This window comes from Mustela erminea, chromosome 4 (genome assembly GCF_009829155.1).
Source record: "Mustela erminea isolate mMusErm1 chromosome 4, mMusErm1.Pri, whole genome shotgun sequence".
NCBI lineage: Eukaryota > Metazoa > Chordata > Mammalia > Carnivora > Mustelidae > Mustela > Mustela erminea.
The window spans coordinates 12,618,948-12,641,324 of NC_045617.1; the positions used below are offsets into that span (position 1 = coordinate 12,618,948).

General features: G+C 44.4%; 1 protein-coding gene across 2 annotated transcripts in view; it reads left to right on the forward strand.

The window, feature by feature from the left end:
• The window catches only part of CNKSR3 (CNKSR family member 3), a 91,037-nt gene extending 70,263 nt beyond the window's left edge, over window positions 1–20,774 (forward strand). For both annotated transcript variants that reach the window (XM_032338659.1, XM_032338660.1), the window contains 8 exons: window positions 1,006–1,125; window positions 3,308–3,367; window positions 7,642–7,710; window positions 7,963–8,109; window positions 12,481–12,605; window positions 15,156–15,364; window positions 15,863–15,952; window positions 18,186–20,774. In XM_032338659.1, the coding sequence (XP_032194550.1) occupies window positions 1,006–1,125; window positions 3,308–3,367; window positions 7,642–7,710; window positions 7,963–8,109; window positions 12,481–12,605; window positions 15,156–15,364; window positions 15,863–15,952; window positions 18,186–18,484 (1,119 nt within the window). In that variant the 3' untranslated portion in view covers window positions 18,485–20,774. The remainder of the gene's footprint in view (window positions 1–1,005; window positions 1,126–3,307; window positions 3,368–7,641; window positions 7,711–7,962; window positions 8,110–12,480; window positions 12,606–15,155; window positions 15,365–15,862; window positions 15,953–18,185) is intronic.
• The last annotated feature ends 1,603 nt before the right edge of the window (window positions 20,775–22,377 follow it).

A 22,377-nucleotide genomic window follows, 5' to 3' on the forward strand; every position in this document is an offset into this window, starting at 1 on the left:
GATGTCCTCCAGTTGGTGACTATATAAACTGGCACATGTAGACAGTAGAATGTCATTTATACTCAGGATATTCCAGTCACTCATAAAAAGAAATGATCTATAAAGCCATGAAGAGATATGGCAGAACCTTAAATGCACATCACCAAGGGAAAGCAGCCAAGCTGAAAAGGCTACATATCGTAGGATTCTTATTATTTGACGTTCTGGAAGAGGCCAAACCCCAGAGACAATAAGCCAGTCAGTGATTGCCAAGGGTTCATTGTCGGGAGGGTGAGGGAGGTGGAGCAGGGGGCTTTTTAGTAGTGAAATTAGTCTGTATGGTATATAGTGGTAGATACATGACATTATGCGTTTGTTAAAACCCGTGGAACTATACACCCCAAAGAGTGCACCCTAATGGAAACTGGACTCTCTTTTGATAAAAAGCTACCAGTTTTGGGTCATTGGTTGTAACAGATGTACCATACTAATGCAGAATGTTTTGATATCTTGTTCTTATTAGCCATGTTATAGCTATTACTGGAAATTGTGTTGGGGTGGGGAAGGCAGTACAGGGAAATGCTGTACTTTGTGCTCAGTTTTTCTGTAAACCTAATAAAATTGCTTTAAAAAGAAAAAAGCAGCTGCAGACAAAAAAAAAAAATTCTTCTCGCCTTGTGAGTATTTGATAGGCACAGAATGTGAGTGATCACTAAGACATCATGCAGATGGGTGGGAAGAGGTGATTCTCCTCCACCGCCAAATGGGGGTTTCTGTGCAGTCTCTGCTTTTTAGTGGCCGTAATTCTTGGAAGGGCTGTACGCTTTAAACAAACCCCAAGTAGTGGCCCCATTTCTACAGATTGCAAATGCAAAGTTCACATGCCTTGGCTTCATGGAGTAGCATTATTAAAATAATTGCTGATGGGAGCTCAGGATTGTAGGGGAAGTGCATTTCTTTAAAATTCAGATTGAGATAAACTTGGTTAATGATTGAACCTTTCCTATTTGCCTCTCCCAACTTGAGGTCAAGGTTTTAAATGGCATCTGTGACAAAACAATACGATCTACCACGGATCCGGTTATGAGCCAGTGTGCATGTCTGGAGGAGGTTCACTTGCCCAACGTTAAACCTGGGGAAGGCCTGGTAAGAATTCTAGCAATACTTGTTTCTTTTTCCTTTCTTCTTGTCTCTTCTCTTCTCTTTCCTCTTTTTCTTTTCTTTTCTTCTTTTAATTATTTTGAAGATTGATTTATTTGGGAGAGAGAGAAAGAGATTGAGAGAACGAGTGAGGGGAGGGGCAGAGGGAGAAGCGGACCCCCTGCAGAGCAGGAGCCTGACTGGGGACTCGATCCCAAGACCCCGGAATCATGACGTGAACTGAAGGCAGGGGCTTAACCCACTAACCCAGGTGCCGGAAATACTGGCTTCCTTTTCACATAATAACATACTATCATTTATTAAAGGTTTTTTTTTTTTTTTCCTGACTCCTTACTGCTTTTACTATGATTCTGAATAGAATTAAATTCAATTGTCTTCCATTATGCAGTTAGGAATTTGCCACCTTGAACTGTTGGTATGTTTTATGTCTTTGGTGTATAAAAATAAATACCGTTTTTTAAACTATATTCTCATATCTTGAAGGAATTGTCTTAACAATTTTATTTTTAGGACTTGGCCATGCAGGGAGATATAAAACATTTACACAAAGGAAAGATGGTTTCTGGGTACAAAACAACATCTGCTCTGAAAGTCTGTATTAGCACTTAGGATGAATGTGAGAAGAGCCGGTGGAACAAAATGGTTTCTTAAAAACAAGTTCAGAAATGTTTCATGAGCGCTGTAGGAGCCCTATACGAACAGGCCCTGAGCGTACACACGGGCAGATTCCTTCCCTGGATCTGTGCCTCGGTACCTACATCTTCCAGTGGGGAGGCTTCAGGGCTCCCTGATAAGCTTTTCAGGGCTGTGAGTTTGAGAGAGCTCGGTTTCCTCATCTGACAGAAGTGAACTCTAATAATTACTGCCTCACAGAGTTGTTGAAAGTATTAAATTAGATGAGGAGTGCTGCGTACCAGCTGCCGGACACATGGTTCCCGTGTAGTCATTGTTGGCTGTGCAGGTTCTGATGCTGGCACTGATGAGGAGGAAGGCGGCAGGGAGGAAGGCCTAGTGTGTAGGTAGCTGTGGGGAGACGCCAAGGCAGACTCCGCTCTCAGGAAAACAAAAATCAACTGAATATCGACAAGTTCAGTCTTTGTACGTAGCAATATGCATGTTGAGACTTCTTGGGTTCACCTGATGGATGATAGTAGATTAATCAGGGAAGACTTCCTGGAGGTGAGTTTATAGTTCTGGCTTGAAGCAGAGAAATACCCCAGACGGGCAGAAGTAGACTTGCTGTTTTCAGATGGAAAGTTCTATAAGCAAATGCTTTGGAAGGAGGAGTTGCATAGGTCAGGAGAAAGGGATTCCTCTGTGAGAGAAAGAAACAGGAAAGGAGAGGAATGGGGGCACCCTTGAAGGTGTTAGCATTTGATGAGATTCTTACTACAGAGTGGTGTAGGTTGCTGAGCAGGACACGTTCAGGGTCAAAATGATATCTGAGGAAGATCTACGTTATTGCAGCTTTGATATGTTATTGCAAATTCGATACTACTCTTTGCCCAGTCGACTTTTTTGTTCTTTCCCCCAATCTTATGAACATTTAATAAAATTTTTTTATGTCTGGTACATCAAACAGTGGAAATGTTTCCTCCATGGTATGGCATTTGCCTGTGAGTTTGCTCACCAGGCCCGTCAGCAGGAGTGCATTTGGCTTTACCCTTCCCTTAAAACGGAGCGGTGCCTGTTTCTGATTTACTCCCTGTGTCGTGTTGGTTAATAATCTTGGCTCATGTATCCTAGTCTGGGTTGCTGGTGGCTTAAGCAAGTCAGCCATGATGACTGCTGATCCCCCATTTATCTGAATATATCGTGTCACCCAAGAGAAGGTCAGGAGAGAACAGTCCTTGTTTGAAATGCCTCATTCATTCCGCGGGTCTGAGAAGGTGCCTTCCGAGTCCCCAGAGTTATGGGAAAATTCTCTGTGCCCAGTACACAAATTATAATACCAGAGAGATCCGGCTCCTGATTTCTTTCATGAGTGTTTCCCTTTGTGAGCTCCCTTCACTGCTCCTTGGCTCTGGTTTCCCAGTGTTTCAGGCGGCTTAGAAATGAGTGTTGTCCCGAAGCGATTGCCTTTAATGTTTTATAAGATGAAGTCTCCCTGGCGGCTATGTTTCTGAATGTTGGAGTAATGAGTTAATATGTTTGTGACTCCCTCTAGGGCATGTACATCAAATCAACCTATGATGGATTGCACGTGATTACTGGAACCACCGAGAACGTAAGTGCGCACATCCGTTAAATGTAAAAGCTATCGTGTGTTTAAACAAATGTGACGCGTGGTCCCTATACTTTTCGTTCCAACGTGTTCATCCTATTTTATTATCTGCGGTGAGAGCGTGGGTGCTGTTTTGTTTATTTCTGTTGCTAGCATACTGCTTATCCCCAGCTGTTGGGAATTTATTATTTAAATTGTCTTTTATTGCTCTTGTTCCCATACCTTGCCCAGTTTTTACCCCCCACCCTTGTTAATTATTCCTTTGCACCCTGGAAGTGTTAACCCGTAAGTCTAAAAACAATGATCTCTTTGTGGTTGAAAACCACTCTTCTAAGAACTGAAATTAGTAGCCGTATGTGTAAAATACAGTTTTTTGTTGTTGTTTAATGGAATTTAGATGGATCACCAGAGAAGCTATTTGGGGACTTTTACACAGTGTAGATACTTTTTACAGAGTTGTGTTTTGTAATATTTGGCATGATACTGAAATTTAGTACCCCCCCACCCCCCCACCCCCAATCTTTTGAATAGAAAAAGCAGGGCTGCTTTTCCTGTGAGAGTCTTTGTACACTGTTCACTGCCTTTTGGAAATGGTGCTCCATGAAAGGTTTTCTTGAGCCCCTCTAACATTTTGAATTTGTGAAAAGTAGAGCTAATTGAATGCTTTCTTTTTGTAACCTACAATATGGCTAGTTTTTGATGACATTGATATGAGGGTAGAGATGTTAGAATAGCTTCCTGGATCTGTATGAAAGAAGCATGTGTCTGTGGAACTAATCTGCTATTTAATCAACTAAGACAAGAGGAAATAATTTCTAAAAATAGAAGAAAGTTGGTAACTCCTCTGATCTGTTGGAAATAACGTGTTGAATTTTGAACTCGAGCTGCAGCGTCTTTTGATAAAATAAAACGGCATGATCTTTGATGAGGGTTTGTGACACAAGCTTGATATTCGTAGCAAGAAAGAAGTGACGTTGCTGAAGGCAGTCAGTGAATTTTAAATATGGTGTGTGGTTCTGGCAGAGGAATGAGTGGAAGATGGTGGTGTCTAAGCCTTCTTTGTCGAGCTGCTGTGAGAACACACTGAGAAGCGATAGGAATTTTTTTTGGCATATCACCTGATAGGCAGTAACAGCACGGGAAGTTCTGCTTTTAGGTCAGGGATGGTGCAGAAGATGAAATGCGTAATTCATTACTTGGTTCATCCCTCTTTCTTGTCAGAGACTTGGTATATTTCAGGTCAACCCAAATGAGAACATACTTGTGTGCCACTCGGTACATTGTTTGGGAGTTGGAAGGATTCAGGGGGACGGTGAAGGTCATTTCAGTTTTTAAAGAGTGGAAGTTTGCATTCAGCGATTTAGTGATTGCCTTGTTTAATTAACCACCAGACCTGTGTGGTTGCAGACTCTCCCTGGTCTCCTTAAAGCAGTTTTCATCTTGGATAGATGTGTAGTTTGCTATCCTGTTACTGCCAGAAGGCACACAGATTTCTCCTCTTCAAACCAGCCCCCCATCCTTTGGCTTTAAGGATGAGAGTTGAATGAGAGACGAAACAAGCTGCTTTTGAATGCAGTGAAATGTCAAATGCAAGGGTACGTCTCCTGGAATTCCTACAAGACTCAGTAAGACTGGATGAGAGGTTCAGGGTTGACATGGATGTAGTTGATCCCATGCAGGATTATACAGAAGTCATCCTAGAGACACAGGTGGTTTCCATCTTGTGAAAGATCAAAAAAGGGAAAACTTGTCTTATTCCTTCTGGCAATCCATTTGAGAATGTCACTCATTCTTTTCAGTCATTGAGCTTGTGTTCACGGAGTACCTGGAATGTGTGAGACACTTGCTAAATCTTACAGATGGGGGTGGGGACCGTAGGTAAGAGCCTACTTCTCCAGGGCTTAATCTAGGTATTTGACCCTAAATGCTGCACTTAAATGGCAGTAGAAAATGCCAGCTGCCAGCTCTGGGACAGCCTTCCAGCTAGCACTTAATGGTTGTTGTAACTTTCAAATCAGAATGCTGGTTAAGTTTTGTATGTATGTATATATGTATGTATGAATGAGAGTGCAAGCAGGGGGAGGGGCAGAGGGAGAGGGAAAGAGAGACATCGCATCTCAAGCAGACTCCCCACTGAGCTCGGAAGCACATGCAGGGCCCCAGATCATGACCTAAGCCCAAATCAAGAGTCCAATGCTCAACCTACCAAGCCACCCAGGCGCTCCCGGTATTAGAATGTGTTAAAGGAAGCCTAGTGTTGTGGTTGGTAGTGGATGGAAATCACCCATTGCATTCCCCGTGTTTATCTTGGCCTCCAGGCTGCAGCAACGCCAGTAGGTTATCTTAGGCCTCCAGTCCATTTTGGGGGGAGGTTACCGGAGAAGTCAGGATCACTCCAAGGTCAGCCTAACAGTATCTAGTGATTCTCAATGACTTCTTTTTTGAAGTTGTCCAACACCTTGACAGGATCTCATCCATACTTCTGTTCCCTACCTCTGAGATGATGTGGGAATTCGATTAGCCTCTGAAGAATGGATGCATTCTTCTCCGGGTCATTGCCCTTTTGCAGAAAACCAGAACAAGCATCATTTTTCAGTAGTCTGGCTCATGGTGAGAATAGGCAAGAGTCACTGCCCCAGGGAGAATTTTGGTATCAAGCTCTCTCTTTACCAGTGTTCTGCCAAACACCTCTCTTCATCACCTGGTAGGATATTTGAGAAATGAATGCATGAGGATCACTAGGAAGGAAAGTCAATTCAGGACATTTAGGATTGGTTTTTAAGATTGCACATCCATAAACAAGAACATCCTAGCCTCAGAACCATCTTTTAAAGTGAAGCTTTACCTTAAGTGAACCCCAAGCCGGGAAGATTATCTAGGCTGGACTGATTCTGAATGGACTTACGGAAATTGGTCTCTAACTATGGGTTAAGCATCTGCCATGCAGGGGCAAAAGGGAGCCTAGACACATTCTGTTTTTTTCTTTCAGTGCCTCAAGAGAAAGAGATTGAGGTAGACTATCTCCCTGAGGTACCCACGGTGCAGGTCTCTCAGGGAAGACACTGCTGGTTGTTATGGTGGCAGGAAAAATAACTCTCAGTTCCCTGTGCCTTGCGTTGGCCCTAGATACATTGAAGGTATAGTTTGTACAGTTTAATGCTATTTGCCATTTCTTGTTGAGCCCGTCCCAACAGTTGAGCAAGAAGATTCAGCCAAGGATGTCTTGTGTTTGGTTCCCATCCTCTTGACTGTGTTCAGAGGTGCTGTTTTTTTTTTTTTTTTAGAAAAATAATTATAAATATGTCTGAAGATTCAGTTGGTTACATAAGTTACCAAATAAAATACTCTGGCCTCGAGAACATTAGATTGTAATTTGAAATCAAGGTTTTATCCTTTTCTTTGCTTTTGCTCATAGGAGACACCTGAAACACAGAGAGTGCTAGTTTCATTAATTGAACAGAATATTGTGGACAGATATTTGAGAAATAGATTATATGTAGATATTTATATGCACACATAAGTGGAGAGAAAGCTATATATATATTTATATATATATGTGCAGATTTGTAGCAAAGTATTATTGGGCAGAGTCAAAATCTGGACTTCTGATACTGAAAAACACATTCATTTTTGGATTCAGCCAGAAAATGACAAAAATTTAAGTTTGTTTTCTCTAAAGAAGTTCATTAAATTAAATTCATTTTCTTTAAAGAAGTACATTTTCCAATGTCACCATCTTCCTGTGCTATAATAGCATTGTGATGATGCGTAAAACAAGGTTGAGTAGACAAGAGTTCGTTTCGATAATTGCTTAAAAGGAGATGTGAACATCACCATAACAATGGTTTTTATGTGTTAAGCAGTTAGTCAGCTTTTACAGGACTAATTTTGATAGGGATATACGTTAGATGAACCAAAGAAAGCCTTTTTTATTATTTCACTGTGTCGCAGGATGTCCCACTCTTCCTGATGGGTTAGGTGGACCTGGCAGCATGTCCCACTCTTCCTGGTGGGTGGACCAGGCTGTTGGAACGGACAGATGGTCCGGACCAGCCAGCCATTCATCAGGTGGGGAACATGAGTGCCCACCCCCATGGCAGGCTCTACAGACCATATTGTCTTGGGATTGTCTCATAAGTGCTCCATGTCATAGTTCTGGAGAAAATTGTATTTCCACTCCTCATTGTCTGCGGAAGAAAGGAGGAGGAAGAAATAGAAACAGAAACAAATAGAAGATAAAAAAAAATAAGACAGGTCTCTGTGTTTGTTCCTAATAGTCTCCTGCAGACAGATCTCAGAAGATTCACGCTGGTGATGAAGTCATTCAGGTTAATCAGCAGACCGTGGTGAGTTTGTTCATTGAGACTTAAGACTTATCATATTCCCCTCTAGCGCTTTTAACTAAATCCAAAACCATTTTGCTTGAACTTTTGAAATGTGTGACTTTTGTCCAATTTTCCATAGTTCTAAGTAGTGCTCAGATGGACACACTAGTGTCTGCTTACTTGCTCACAACTGATTTCCTTGAGATAAATTCATAGATTTGACTTTTCATAACTCACAAGTGAGTCCCTTCTCCTCATTTTCTTTCTTTGAAGGTGGGATGGCAGCTAAAAAATCTGGTGAGAAAACTGAGAGAGAATCCTACAGGAGTCGTATTACTGCTTAAGAAGCGCCCTACGGGTTCTTTCAACTTTACCCCCGCGCCCCTGAAAAACCTCCGGTGGAGACCGCCCCTCGTGCAGGTATCCGTTATTGGCTGTAAACCTTTTTCTTTCTTTTCTTTCTTTTTTTTTTTTTTTAAAGATTTTATTTATTTATTTGACAGACAGAGATCACAAGTAGGCAGAGAGGCAGGCAGAGAGAGAGGAAGGGAAGCAGGTTCCCCGCTGAGTGGAGAGCCCGATGTGGGGCTCGATCCCAGGATCCTGAGATCATGACCTGAGTCAAAGACAGAGACTTAACCCACTGAGCCACCCAGGCACCCCTGTAAACCTTTTTCTGCTCTCTGTGCATGAACCGTGTTGAGGATCAGATTTGTCTTCAGAAAGAACAGTTACCATTTGATGGTGATTGGTTTCAGGAGTTTGTGTATGCGGAATCATTCTATAGTCCTACCTCAGTGAGAACACAGGTTCTAGATGTTGCACTCGCCACATGTGACTGTTTAAATGATTAAATAAAATGAAAAGTCCTTTTCCTTGGCCTCATTAGCCACCCTTCAGAGGTCTGGTAGCCTCTCATCATCACTGCAGAAGTTTGTTCTGGTCCTTTTCCCCTCTCCTTTCAAACATATTTGACGGTACACGCTTTGAGCACTAACCCTGGAGACACCACCTGGGGTGGAGTCCTGCCAAGGCAGGGCTAGGGATGGTGGGACTCGGCCATCCAGCGGGGAGTGGAATCACTGCATTGTTTAGTTCAGAGCTGGCAGACTCGAGTGATCAGCAGCAGCAGACTGACTTACAGCATCGTGTCGGAGACTGTTGTGTAATTCCGTACGAGCAGTGCACTCCCTTTTCCCCACAGCTGGGTGGAGTGTGCTCAAGGACCAGACTCCCTTCGGATATCATTGGTCCTTAGTGTTTATTTCTTAAATCACAAATAAAAAGCAATGACATCTTAATGCCCTTTTTATTTTATTTTATTTTTTAAAATATTTTATTTATTTATTTGACAGAGAGAGATCACAAGTAGACAGAGAGGCAGGCAGAGAGAGAGAGAGGGAAGCAGGCTCCCCACTGAGCAGAGAGCTCGATGTGGGACTTGATCCCAGAACCCTGAGATCATGACCTGAGCCAAAGGCAGCGGCTTAGCCCACTGAGCCACCCAGGCGCCCTTAATGCCCTTTTTAAAGACTGAGATTGTAATTTATGTGGAACCGTCTGCCTTTTTTTTTTTTTTTTTTAAAGATTTTATTTATTTATTTGAGAGAGAGACAGTGAGAGAGAGCATGAGTGAGGAGAAGGTCAGAGAGAGAAGCAGACTCCCCGTGGAGCTGGGAGCCCGATGTGGGACTCGATCTCGGGACTTCCGGATCATGACCTGAGCTGAAGGCAGTCGTCCAACCAACTGAGCCACCCAGGCGTCCCTAAAGACTGAGATTGTAATTTATGTGGAACCGTCTGCCATTTTACGGTTCATCTTCAATGAGAGGAATGGTAGTTGTCTCAGGCTCTCAGTTTGGACCCTCTGTGATACATACAGCATTGGAAATACACCTACATGTGTACCTTGATGCAGGGTTTAGAATAAATAACAGGGGCACCTGAGTGGCTCAGTGGGTTAGGCCTCTGTCTTTGGCTCAGGTCATGGTGTCAGGGTCCTGGGATCGAGTCCCGCATTGGGCTCTCTGCTCGGTGGGGAGCCTGCTTCCTCCTCTCTCTCTCTCTCTCTATGCCTGCCTCTCTGCCTACCTGTGATCTCTCTATGTCAAATAAATAAATAAAATCTTTAAAAAAAATAAGTAGGATATGGAGTAAGGAGGGACACATAATTAAAATCACTTCTTAAATAATAACTGATAAATAAATGATTTATAAGTCAATTCTTATAAGTAATCATCTCTTAAATAATAACAATATCAATCACACCCCAACTGTGATGGGGCAATGCCAGTGAAAGACTCATGCCCAAGAGGTCATTTGGAAGAAGCATGAAAAAGACTCACAAAGCAGCACAGCCTAGTGGTTAGACAGGGGGCTTAGAGTTCAACTTCTCCAGTTCGAATCTCAGCTCTGCCACTTCTAACTATGGGATCTCTGATAAGGTATTTAATCTTTCTAAACCTTACCCCTAATTATTGGTATTTACTGTGAGAGAAAGCTGGGGCAACGGAGTGGCTCAGTTGGTTAAGCATCTGCCTTCGGCTCAGGTCATGATCCCAGGGTCTCGGGATCGAGCCCCCACATTGGGCTCCCTGCTCAGTTGGGAGCTGGTGTCTCTCTTTCTCCTTCTGCTTCTCCCCCTGCGTGTGTTCTCTCTCTCACATGTCTGTGCATTCTCTTTCTCTCCCTCTCTCTCAAAAAATAAATAAATAAATAAAAATCTTAAAAGGCTTTGGACTAAGGGATGAGGAAGGCAAGCAAAGCAGGTGTGCCGTGTGACATTGCACCTGGCTGGTGATACTAGTGACAGAAATTAGAGTCGGGAAGGCAGAGATGGTGGGTCTTCTGAGAATCACTGAGTCGGAAGTTGGGGGGGGGCAGTTCAAGTGCCTGTGTTCAAGTGTAAGTGGAAGCTGTTTTTAGGTACAGGCTAGAGTTAGTCCCTTGATGTCTGGAAATTCACTTCAGAAGGGCATGCTTCCCTCCTCTCTGGTTTGTCCACCTTCCTGCCAAGTCCCACTGACTGTGCAGTTTGGGGACCAGTTGATGGTGAGGAAAGAGATACCTCGTTTTGCTTCTGACCCAGGGGTAGAACCAGCATCACAACTGAGAGGCCGTTTTCATAGCTTAGCTACCAAGTGTCCTCATGACGGGTCCAGGATAGTTGCAGAATATAAATTCTGGAACACTGACACTCCCTGACATTGCTGTGTGTCATTCTCCAGGCTTCACGCCTGGGCACCCACCTCTTGTGGGAGTGCGTTTCTTTCATTCTTGTCACCATCATTAATGTTGCCTGTCCCTGAGAAGGTGTCCTCGTTGGTTTTAGGCCATCATCCTGGTAAATGAGAGTTCTTCTTATAGTCGGCATCATCAGTGCTGGAGTCCTTGGAGAGCGCCCACTCTGTGCCAGTGCTGTACTGTACTTCTGCTGACACTCATGGGGGCCCTTGATGCTGTTTTCAGCATTTTTTTCAGACGCTGTTAATCAGTTCTATATTGAGTAGAGTTGACTGTGTTGGTGGCCACCATCCAGATTGTAGGGATCGTGTCACAGGAGACTAAAGACTAAGCCCCCATTTCTCTTTGAGTCTGGGGGTCCTCCCCCTAAAACAGGCCTGTCACTGTGAGTACACTCCAGTCCTTTCAGTCCTTAAATATAGCTCACGGTCTCACTTGGGGGGGTACTGTGGGGTCTTGGGTCACCATCCCGGCTGGATAGGGTTTGAGGTACCAGGGGCCAGGCACAGTTCTCGTGTGGCCGTCACCACTCACTGGCCATCACCAGAGGTCTTTATGCCTCGACTCTGGGATTTCGTAAGCCTTCCTTTACCCGCCAGAAAGTGGGTCATCATTGTTAGTCTATAGAAGAAATAAGACTTGAAGGTCTCACATAAGATTTTAAAAAAATAGGTCCTTTTGAGCCTAATAACATAATTAAAATTAAGCTGTAAGGATTTTAAAGTTCTAAAATTAACTTGTATGGATGTGTGACAAAAAGCGCATAAGGTTGTGCACTTACCGTGTGACACGCAGTGTGCTAAGCCTATGACGTGTATCGTGTCACTTAATTCGCCTTCTGTGGGTGCTATTCTTGTCTCGTTTATTCCCGTTTATAGATGAGGCACAGAGAAGGTGAGCGGTTTGCCCAGAGATACACAGCTAGTGAGAGCTGTAGCCAGGATAGCCCCTGGACGGAGGCTCCTATGCATGGTAGCATCGCTACTGATTTGTATGAACTCTCCTGCTGTCAGGACGGCTGTTTTTTGAGGAGGAAACAGACAAGGGTATTTAAGTGATTTGCTCAGAGATAGAATTCTAACCTGGCTTCCAAGCCTCTACTTTTTTTTTTTTTTTTAAAGATTTATTTACTTATTTGCGAGAGAGAGAGAGAGCGAGCGAGCGCGCAGGCATGCAGATGAGTGAGTGGGGAGGAGGGGCAGAGGGAGAGAATCTTTCAAGCAGACTCCATGCTGAGCACAGAGCCCGATGAAGGGCTCGATCCCACGACCCGTGCCTTTGTGACCTGAGCCAAAACCAAGAGTCAGTTGCCCAACTAACTGAGCCACCCAGGCACTCTCTTCCCTCTACCCCCAAGCCTCTGCTTCTTCCTACACATCTAGTCTTTCAAAATGCCCAGTTGATTCTGAGTGTCTCAAAGGCTACGCATTGAGTGTTGCTAATAGTTGTAAACACACGAATGACGCTGGCCCTCGGTGTTGGCTTTGGGGAAGGAGAGTTACCCAAGAATAATCTCACCTCTGCCCTGTGCACTGGCCTCCATTTCAGGCCTCACCTCCACCCACGACAACCCAGTCCCCTGAAAGCACTATGGATACCTCGCTGAAGAAGGAGAAGCCGGCCATCCTGGATCTTGATATCCCTCCTCCGCCGGCCGTGCCCTACTCTCCCCGGTACGTCAGCGTCCGTGGGCGGTGTGCGTGCCCGGCTCCTGTGTGTGGAGATTTGAGTGGCGGTATGAAGGCCGTGAGGATTTCAAGGGCAGAAGCTGATGCACTCCAGGGTGACGAGGCTAAGTCTTGAAATGGCAGTTGTTCTATAGAGTGTGGTCCTGGGAGTAGGGCTGGGAGGAATGGGTGAAGGGGGCGGGTCACAAGGTCCAGACTTCCAGTTACAAGATAAGGAAGTTGTGGGATGTCATGAACAGCACGGCGATTATAGTTAACAGTATTGTACTTTATATCTCCAAGTTGCTGGGAGAGATTTTAAAAGTTCGCATCACAAGAATCGAAGCATTTGTGATTGTGTGAGGTGATGGGTGTTAACTTTTTGTAGTGATCATTTCACAATAGGTACATGAATCAAGTCATTATGTCATACACCGAACATGAGCCCAACATTCTATGCTAGTTATTTCTCAATAAAACAGGGAGGGGGATGTGTGATCGTTTAGGGAGAAACATAGGGATGGATCCAGGTTTCATGGGTCTTGAAACTATATAGTTTGATGGAGAGGAGACTCTCTAGGTAGAGAAAGCAGCATTCTTGGGAATGCATTGTTTTAGCTCCTCCTGGAACACCGGAAAGGGCTGTTGGGGGGTCCCTGAAGCTGAAGTTTCATTATGTATAAGGTCAGATCATCTCTGGGGAGGAAGATAAAACATGTTTTTGTGCGGCAGGTTAAAGTTAAGCTGTAGTTGGGGGTGAATTTGTGTTCTTCTTAGGACTTAAGAAATGTGGATGGAGATGTGGTACTTGTGGTTGCGTGTGTTTGTGTGTCTCTTCGAAGTTCTCCTAGAAGACATTCTTAATTGGCACATGGAATAATGAGGCTAGCCATATTAGCTGTTCCTTGGGGGATTATTTAGGTGTGAAATACAGGCTTATTTGTATCAGTTTACCTATTTACGGAGAATTTAACTCATTTATTCAACAGAAGTATAGTGAGTGGGAGGCCTGCATCAGCATCTTACACAAAACAGATGCGGTTCTTACCCCCGGAGAACTGCCAATGTCTTAGTCAGCTGTTCAAGAATAAATGGAGAAATACATAATTATGGTATCATATTTCATAAGAAAAAGTTCAGGCTGAATCTTACAGTGGTATGTTACTTGATATTGGAAGTGTTTTGTTGTTTTGTTTTTGTTTTAAGCTGAGTGTTTGAATCTGTCCTGTTTCTTCCCTGGGCACAAGGAAAAATGAACATTGTTTTCCTCTCCCTGGCTTTGGGCCACCCAGAACTTAGTACAGCGCATAGAGAACCTTAGCTGATCAGAGGCATCCTAGTTGGTAGATGGGACCCTTCCCTGTCTTCACAGACCAGAGTCCTGTGGTCGTAGGATCTTCAATGCGTTTCAAGTGACAGGTAGTTGCCTTTGCACACGGAGAGCACAGTTTCACTGATGGCCTGTGTGTGGGTGGTTTTATAAGAAACCAGGAGGCCACTCCCTAACCCTGAACTCTGAATGTCCTTGTCTGGGTGTCCGTGAAGGGTCACAGAGCAGTGGCAGGAAAAAGGGTACGTGCATGGTAAAGGGGAAAGCGAACTGGAGCTTTTAAGCCCAGGGGAGACACACATGCACACATGATACATAGGTACACGTGCATACACACATACACTTACACACCGTTAATGAAGGATACCTTCAGAGGAATGAAACATGCACATGGTTACGGAGAACGAGAGGTGAGTCTTGAGAGCTTTGTGACTGGGGCAGTTATAGGCCAGGGTTAAAAGTATAGAAGGAGATGGATTTGTAGAAGGGAAAGGGGGGTGCACAGGCAGGAGGTTCACTGGGAATACCAAGCAGGCAAAGCTGATCTTTAGATTATTTTTGGACTCAGTTGATGTTGTCATTTGTCTCGTAGTTTTTGCAATGATCACCTAAGAGAATTTCCTAGGTTCAAAAAAATGTAACTAGCTGGTAACTTGGATTCAACTAGAATTAAGTTTTAGGAAAGCTGACATGTACAAAGAATTAAGTTGGAGTCCTTAAGCCACACTTTCCAGTTTCTGTAGGGAGTTCAGAAAACAGACACTCTCCACTGGGTATGATAAAGGCACCTTTGTATTTTTTGACATAAATTTCAAACCTAACAACTCCATTACACATCCAGTGTCTTCTCTGCTAGATCTTGGCAAAGATACTACTTTGGGCATCAGAAAAATGGCTCAATCATACCTTCACTTGTGATTTCTATAATAAATAGGAGATTCAGGAAACCAGAGCTGTCTTTTCAAAGCTGTATTTATACTCTTTACACATATCTGGGGAAAAAAAAAGTGATTTTCCTTTATTTAGTAGGATCATGCTGTTTACTCTTACGTAATAGGATTTCTGTGTATTGGAGGGTAACAGAACGAAAAAGGAATGCTGCTTCCTGCAGTGGAAAGGAAGATTAAAATTTTCTTACGTGTGTGTGCTGGAGGAAGTATGTCCTGTAATTCTTCTGTAGGGGAGGATCTTTGTAAGTGACTTAATTATTGCCCACTGTCTTCCAGGGATGAAAATGGGAGTTTTCTTTATGGAGGCTTCAGTAAGTGTAAACAGCCATTGCCGGGTCCTAAGGGTTCCGAGTCGCCAAACTCCTTCCTGGACCAGGAGAGCCGAACACGGCGATTTACCATTGCTGATTCTGATCAGTTGCCTGGGTATTCGGTGGAAACCAATATTCTGCCCACAAAGATGAGAGAGAAAACTCCATCTCATGGTACATTTCTGCCTGTTTGTTTTGTTCTGCCGTTTGTTTTTCCTCCCTCCCCTACCCCCCTTCCTTATTTGGAACTGTTGGATGGATTTGGCAGACTTGCAGGGTAATCTGAGGAAAACATAAACCTCAATGAAATTCTAAGTATGAGACCTTTATTCATCTCTCCAAAGCGAAGTCTTGTTGAATCGTTACTCGCTGCCTGGCATCAAAGCCCAGTGGAGTGAGATCATGTTACGGTTTTAACTTGCAGGGCCTGGTTTCTAGCGTGGAACGGCTTTGCTCGGTAGACAACACAGGCTTGAGTTCAGCCGGCCTGTGTTCTCATTGCTTGCCACGGAAATGGGAGGCTTGGCGGTACTTTTCTTAGTTTACAATAATGTTATCACTTAGGTTTAAGTGAGTGTGATATGGAGGAGTCTTAAGTTATAAATAAAAGGAAAGATGCTTTAAGGTCCACAGACTCTGTCAACTTGTCGTGTCCTTCCCTTCCCTTTGAAGGCAAGCCCCGACCTTTGTCCATGCCCGCGGATGGGAGCTGGATGGGGATCGTGGACCCTTTTGCCAGACCTCGAGGTCATGGGAGGAAGGGTAAGTTGAAAGAAACCCAAAATACACCAAACCGGAATCAAAAGGGCCATGGCCCTCACTTCAGCCCTGTTCCTCGTTGTGCTATAATAACCAGATAGAGGATCCCAGCCTGAGTCCTGTCCCTTCATGTAAAACGTCTCTGAGGCCCTACCTGTTCCTGGAATGGCAGAATTATATTATCCTAGTTAGTGACTGTGAATCTTCTCATTAGCATCGTGTGCTCTAAAAAGGTTGTGGGGGCGCCTGGGTGGCTCAGTTGGTTAAGCCTCTGACTCCTGAGTTCAGCTCAGGCCATGATTTCAGGGTTCTGGGATCGAGCCCCACCTCAGGCTTCCTGCTCAGTGGGGAGTCTGCTTCTCTCTGACTCTCCTCCTGTGCTCTTTCTCCCTCCAACAAATAAATAAAATCTTTAAAAAATAAATAAATAAAAGGAAGAAGAAAAAAGTTCTGGAGGCTCAACTTCCACAGTGAACAACCCCTCACAGCTCCCCAGGCCTTGGTAAAGTTTCTCCCTCACGAACCTGAATCACCTAGAGCATAATAAAGCAGGAAAGGGAGAAGATGTCTGTGTTGTAAGGTCCAGGATACCCTTAACTGGCATATGAAAGTCTGTGGAGCAGTCAGCAGGTGGCAGGGCTGTCCTTTGTTTAGATTTAGAAATGTCAACATCTTCATTGCTGTTCTCTTGGGCTTTTAATCCCTGATTTAGCCTTTTACTTCCTTTTAGAATTGAGAGATCGGGGCGGGGGTGGGGGGTAGTGTTAAGTCTGAAAGTGGAGACATACTTGACCTCCTGTTTCACCTTCCATAGTTCTGTCGTAGGATCGTTTTAGAATGAAAAGGTGTCTGTCGGCGTGATGGGCACTTAAAAAAAAAGCAGCTTTTTTGAGAGAGGACTCACATACCATAAATCTGCTCACCCTGTTAAAGTGTACAATTCAGAGGTTTTTAATGCATTCATGGAGTCATGTGTCCATCAGCACTGTCTAATTCCAGCATATTTTATCACTTCAGAAAGAAACCCCTGAGGCAGTCACTCCTCATGCCCTCCTCCCTCAGCTCCTGGCAGCCACTAATCTACTTTCTGTCTCTCTGGATTTTTGTACTCTTGAGTAGACTCCTGCATTATGTGGTTCTTTGACAATGGGCACTTCTTCAAAGCAGCTACCCCTTTGGTTAACAAAAGCGAAACAGGCACACTGAGAAACATCTAGAAGACAGGAGAAAATAAAACTCCACTGTCTTCTGCTTCCCCAAACTAGACATAATCAGTCTGAATGTTTTCTGATGTTATACACTTAGAAAAAATGTGCAAAATGGAAGAAATAGATTTTTGACAGTACCGTGAAAGGTGACTTACTCAACACATGTATGTTTTCTGTAGCAACTGCATGACATCCTAACATCCATGTCAGGGCTCTAGCATGTACTCACCCAGGCTGCTGCTGCTGGACACCTCCGACGGGTGTGTGCCCCCCCTTCCCTCCCCCCACTGTGAGCACCCACAGTGCACTAAGCATCTTGTCCCTAGATCGTCATAATTTCTGGGTCAAAAGAATGTTACACGTGGCCAGACTGCCCTGCATTTTAGGTTTCTCTTCAGTTTCTTAACTATCCCGCATCCCCCACGCCCACTCCTACCCCCAACCGCATCCCACCCCCCCCCCCCGCCCCGCCCCCAAGAGCAGTGTACTGGCATTTAGGCTGGGACCATTCTTCCTTGTTTGGAACTGTCTTAAGCATGGCTGAACCCTGTCTGTTAAAGGTGAAGGACAGTGCCTGCCCTATACTGAGGGTGTCAGCGCAAGGCACCCCCACCTTCCAGATTGCTCGTTAGGGGAGACTTGGCGATAAGAACCACTGTCCCGGTGCCCACAGGCATTGAACAAGAATAGATCGGGCCTTAAGGAGTGCAGGCTGAGACAACCTTTTCGCTTTTTCTCCCCCTTCAATTTCGAGTGAAATGTTACGAAAATTCTTACACGGGTAAAGAAGTGTGGGCCCTCCGATTCTGCCCTGCCCTTGTGTTGCCTCTCGGGTTGTAGAAGCAGACTTTGATGGACTCCTTCCACTTCTACTTTCTAAACATCCAGTGGGGTGCGCCTGGCTGGGTGGGGGGAGGGCGGGGTCGGGGACGCACCCCGAGGGCACCGGGTCTCAGCACGCTGCCCGCCTGGCTGCGCTGGACGGTGCTGTGGATTTTAACGGACTCGTGGGCTTTGTCTGCAAACAGGTGAGGACGCCCTGTGCCGGTATTTCAGTAACGAGCGGATCCCCCCCATCCTCGAAGAGCGCCCCTCGCCCCCGTACCGCTTCTCCAGGCCCCCAGCGGAGAGGCAGCTGGTCCGCGGCGCGGACTACGTCCGGGGGAGCAGGGGCTACCTCGGTTCGGATCTCCACGGCAGCGCCACCATCCCGTTCCAGGAGGAGGGGACCCGAAAGAAGCCGGTCTCCTCGGCGGCCAAGGCCTCCTCCACGGAGCCGTCGCTGCTGGTCAGCTGGTTTACTCGCCTGAAACTCTTGACTCACTGAGCTCCGCCCTCCTCGGACTCGTCCCTGGCCCCCGCTCCCAAGTGCCTTGCTTTTTCCGTTGACAACCTGTTCCGGTTTCCATCCACAGTATTACGTCGTGACCTTACGCGATTTCATTGTTTGTTTCTTTTGGAAGTTGTATACTGCCCTTCTCGGACTTTGGAAGTGATTGGATGGGGACAGATCACGGAGGATCTTAGGTGTTGCCTGTGGAGGCCGAAGGAGAGAAATGAGTCGAGTCTGCTCCTCTTGGCTTCCTTAGGGCGGGAACACGAAGACACACACTGTACACTGGGGCCTGTGCCCGGAATGTTTTGGTCGTGATGAGGAACTGGGCCATGGTGGTGTTGGGGGCGGGGCTGAAGTTGGTGGCCCTGTCACACGGAGGCCTTGGTTTGTGGTCCATCTTCTTCACCTGAAAAAGCCAGTGGAGAAAACATTTTTGTTTTGATTTTTCAAGCTACATACCCTGTTTGTAAGTGTAGAGGCTTTGACTTTGAAATAACATGTGGCATGCATTTCCTGCTGTTTCAAAGAAGTGGTTTCAGTAAGTGTAGGCCTGTTGCACTTGGTTATTCCCTTTTCGTAACAATCTCAGTATGTAGGTCAGTTAACACAGAAACACATGAACACATTTAGGTAGGGATTACTACACACAAAGAAGTTTATGATTATTCGTGAGGGGTGTCGTTGTTGTTATATATTATTGTCTTTAAGGGAAAAGAAGCTATAAGATGTGCTGACAGCCAAAGGATCATTTCAGAAAAATGAAGCAACAATATTTAGGTTTATGAGAGATACAGCAGTTTGCATTTTGACTGTGTAAATTCTGTCTTCCAGGAAAAACAAACAAACAGGCAGTTCTTCAAAATTGTACATATTTTGCAAAATAGAAATCTCTTGGAAAGTCTCATGGTCACTAATTTTCAACTAGCATCAGGTATTTTGGAAAAGTGTGTCAAGATATTAACTCTTGTTTAAACTGAATGTATGATATTTTGTTAGAACAGGAAAGTCCTATCTTGTTAATTTAAGTGTTTTAAATATAGTTGTATATTTTTCTTACTCTTAGTCACGTGTAATTGAAGTATTTCTGCTTTGCATCCTGCGTGAAGCTAATGAAAACGAGGGTTCAGGGTGCTTTCCGATTTACAAGTGACCCCCCACCAGGCTGCTGCCTCTATGGGCGCTATTGTTAGAAAACAAAATAAACCCTCCCAAGCATTTTGGGATTTTTATGGTTTAGAAGTGGGGGTGTTGAGGAAGCATCGTACAGTGACAGTTACATCCGGGGAATTTTCTGAGGTATATTCCTAGGCCGAGCTGGTATTCCCTGCTCAAAAACAACCCCCCCCCCCCCCCCCAACACCAACACCTCTGGAATTGTTTACTTTTTGCTCAAGTGCCTGAAATTCAACGAATTAGAGCTTCCCTGCAGTTAGTCAACATCTTCCTTTTTAAGTGCCTCTGGTGAGGCTGAGGGGATTGAAGGCAGTTGGGCTCCTCCTGTCAGCCCCCGAGGGAGCTGCCGCTGACAGACAGAAGAGGCTTGGAATGCATGATTCATTGGGTGCTTTAAACACAATGTAAGGGCAGAGCTTGGTGGGGAGGTCTGGTAATAAGGCTCTGGAGACTAGTGTGGAAGCTATGGAAAAGGAAGGGCATCAGCCTTGGCCTATTTTACTGTTAGCTTGAGCTGGCTTTATGCCCAGAAAAGGGGGCGGCAACACTTCCTCTCACTCCCTGGATTTAGGAGGATTCTTAGTGCTGTTCAGCTGAGTAATGAGTTAAGTAGCTTTGGAGGTCTTAGCTGGAAGTTGGCCCCTTTTCTGTGGAGAAAATGCCACTTGCGATCGGATGACCATCCTCAAAAATGCATTTTCAGGAGTCTGTCTGAACTACAGACAGTGCCCAGCTTCAGTTCCTGCACCACATGGATGTTTCTGTGACTTTGTTCCCTCAAGCCCTAATATAAGACCAGAGAAGCTTCTGGGTCCTCTGCCTTTATTCTGTCAGATGCCACAGCTTCATCTGTTTTTTTACCTGGGGTTTTCTCCTGAATTGCATTTGGGAAATAGATCCCTGCTTTAAGGAAAAAAAAAAAAAGTTTGTGTATATCTCTACCATTGAGATACATAAACAATAGTTTAATACTAATTTCTTAGCCATTAAAGGAAGCGACTTGCCTCCGTAACAGTCGAGGTTTAATGGTGGACGTGTGGAATGACACTTGAAACTTTAAAAGTGATTTTTTCTTTAACCCTACCAGACCAACTCAACACCCATCCCTTTTTATCATAAATATTTTACAATACAGCTACAATCATCAACTAAAAGCCATGGATGATTAAACCTATCCTCACATGTAAAAGCATCACCCGCATATACTTTTACGATTCCAAAATGAAATTAATAGTAAATACAACCACATGCATTAACTTAATGTCCTAAATGAAATATAAACAAATGTATAAGTGTTTTCTAGTGAAATAATTATTTTCTTATGTAAATATTCTAGCATGGTTATAGTACAAGATGTATTGAAATATTGAGACAAGGCACATACTTGAACCTGTAGAGAAAATCACCACGCGTGTGACAGCTACAAAACGGACACTAGCACAGGTGTGTTCTGCTGGCAACGCAATGCCAGGAATAGATGGATGTCAGTAACAAGATTTTCTAAAATGTGGCCAATTGTTGATCAAGTTGTAGATAAAACAAAAATCTATGAGAGCTACACCTACGTAGTGCTTACTGGGTGCCTGCCATTGTTCTAAATATTTACCCAACAACTATGAGATGAGTGTCCCGGTTCTTCCCATTTTACAAGTGAGGGAGTCATCCAAGGGTAGACAGCTGATAACAGAGCCGGGGTTAAGATCGAAGTGATTTGGCTCTGCCCTCCTTGTTCATTATTGCTTTACGTATTGGCTTCTCTCAGTTTGGGGAGTGATTGCATTCCTGAAAATTCCAACACGTCTTAAAACTGGGCTAAAAATGCCCTGTGTGTTTAGGGATAGAATGAGATTACAGACTCAGTGCCGAGCTGGGATTCCATCCACATGAGTACTTGGTGGCGCAGTCGGATGCTGTACCGATGGAGGGCAGTTTTTGGTTGTAAGGGATCTAACCAGTGGAGCTCACGTAGCGCCCGGACCCCATCTGTTCACCAGGAGTGGCCCTCCCCATCACTGGCACCTCACATTTCCAAAACTGGCTCTAGGAGGAGATGCCATCCTTGGAGAACAAGTGATTTAAAAGAAACCCCATCACCACCATCATCATCAAGTGTGAGTCAGTCTTCATGCGGTGTTGTTGTCCTTCATCTATCTCTGGTTCTTTCTCCTTGCTTCTCTACCCACCAAACCTGAGGTTCTAGAATCAGTTTTACTGTGTTTTTGTTTTGTTTTGTTTTTCTTTTCCTCTCCCCAAAGCCAAGCAGTTGTTGCTGCTTTTGGCCCAAAGACCATGAATGTTACTGAGTTTCAGAGTGTTGGCCTTCATAAAACACTAAGGTATTTACACGTAATTTTACTCTTTAAAGAGCTTACGTAAACTTGTTTGACATCTGAATATTATTAGCAAAGAATAAAAGGCAGACAGTTTGGTGTTTTTTTTTTTTGCCACTGAAGGCATAAATGGGACAGCCTCATTTGAAGGTCTCCATGTGTCTGGGACTCGTTTTTATGGACAAGGGGTTCACATTTCCCTCCCGCCCTCATGATAGAATCCCTGCATCGTTTCCTTTGGGGGAGACTACCACAAACTCCCTACCTTGGAGCTTATGTGGAAGATGGATTTTTTTTTTTTTACATGTTCATGCTAATCAGTTGAAAGTGAGTATTTCAAAATCTGTCGATTAAAAGCTGACTTAAATAGTATACAAAAAC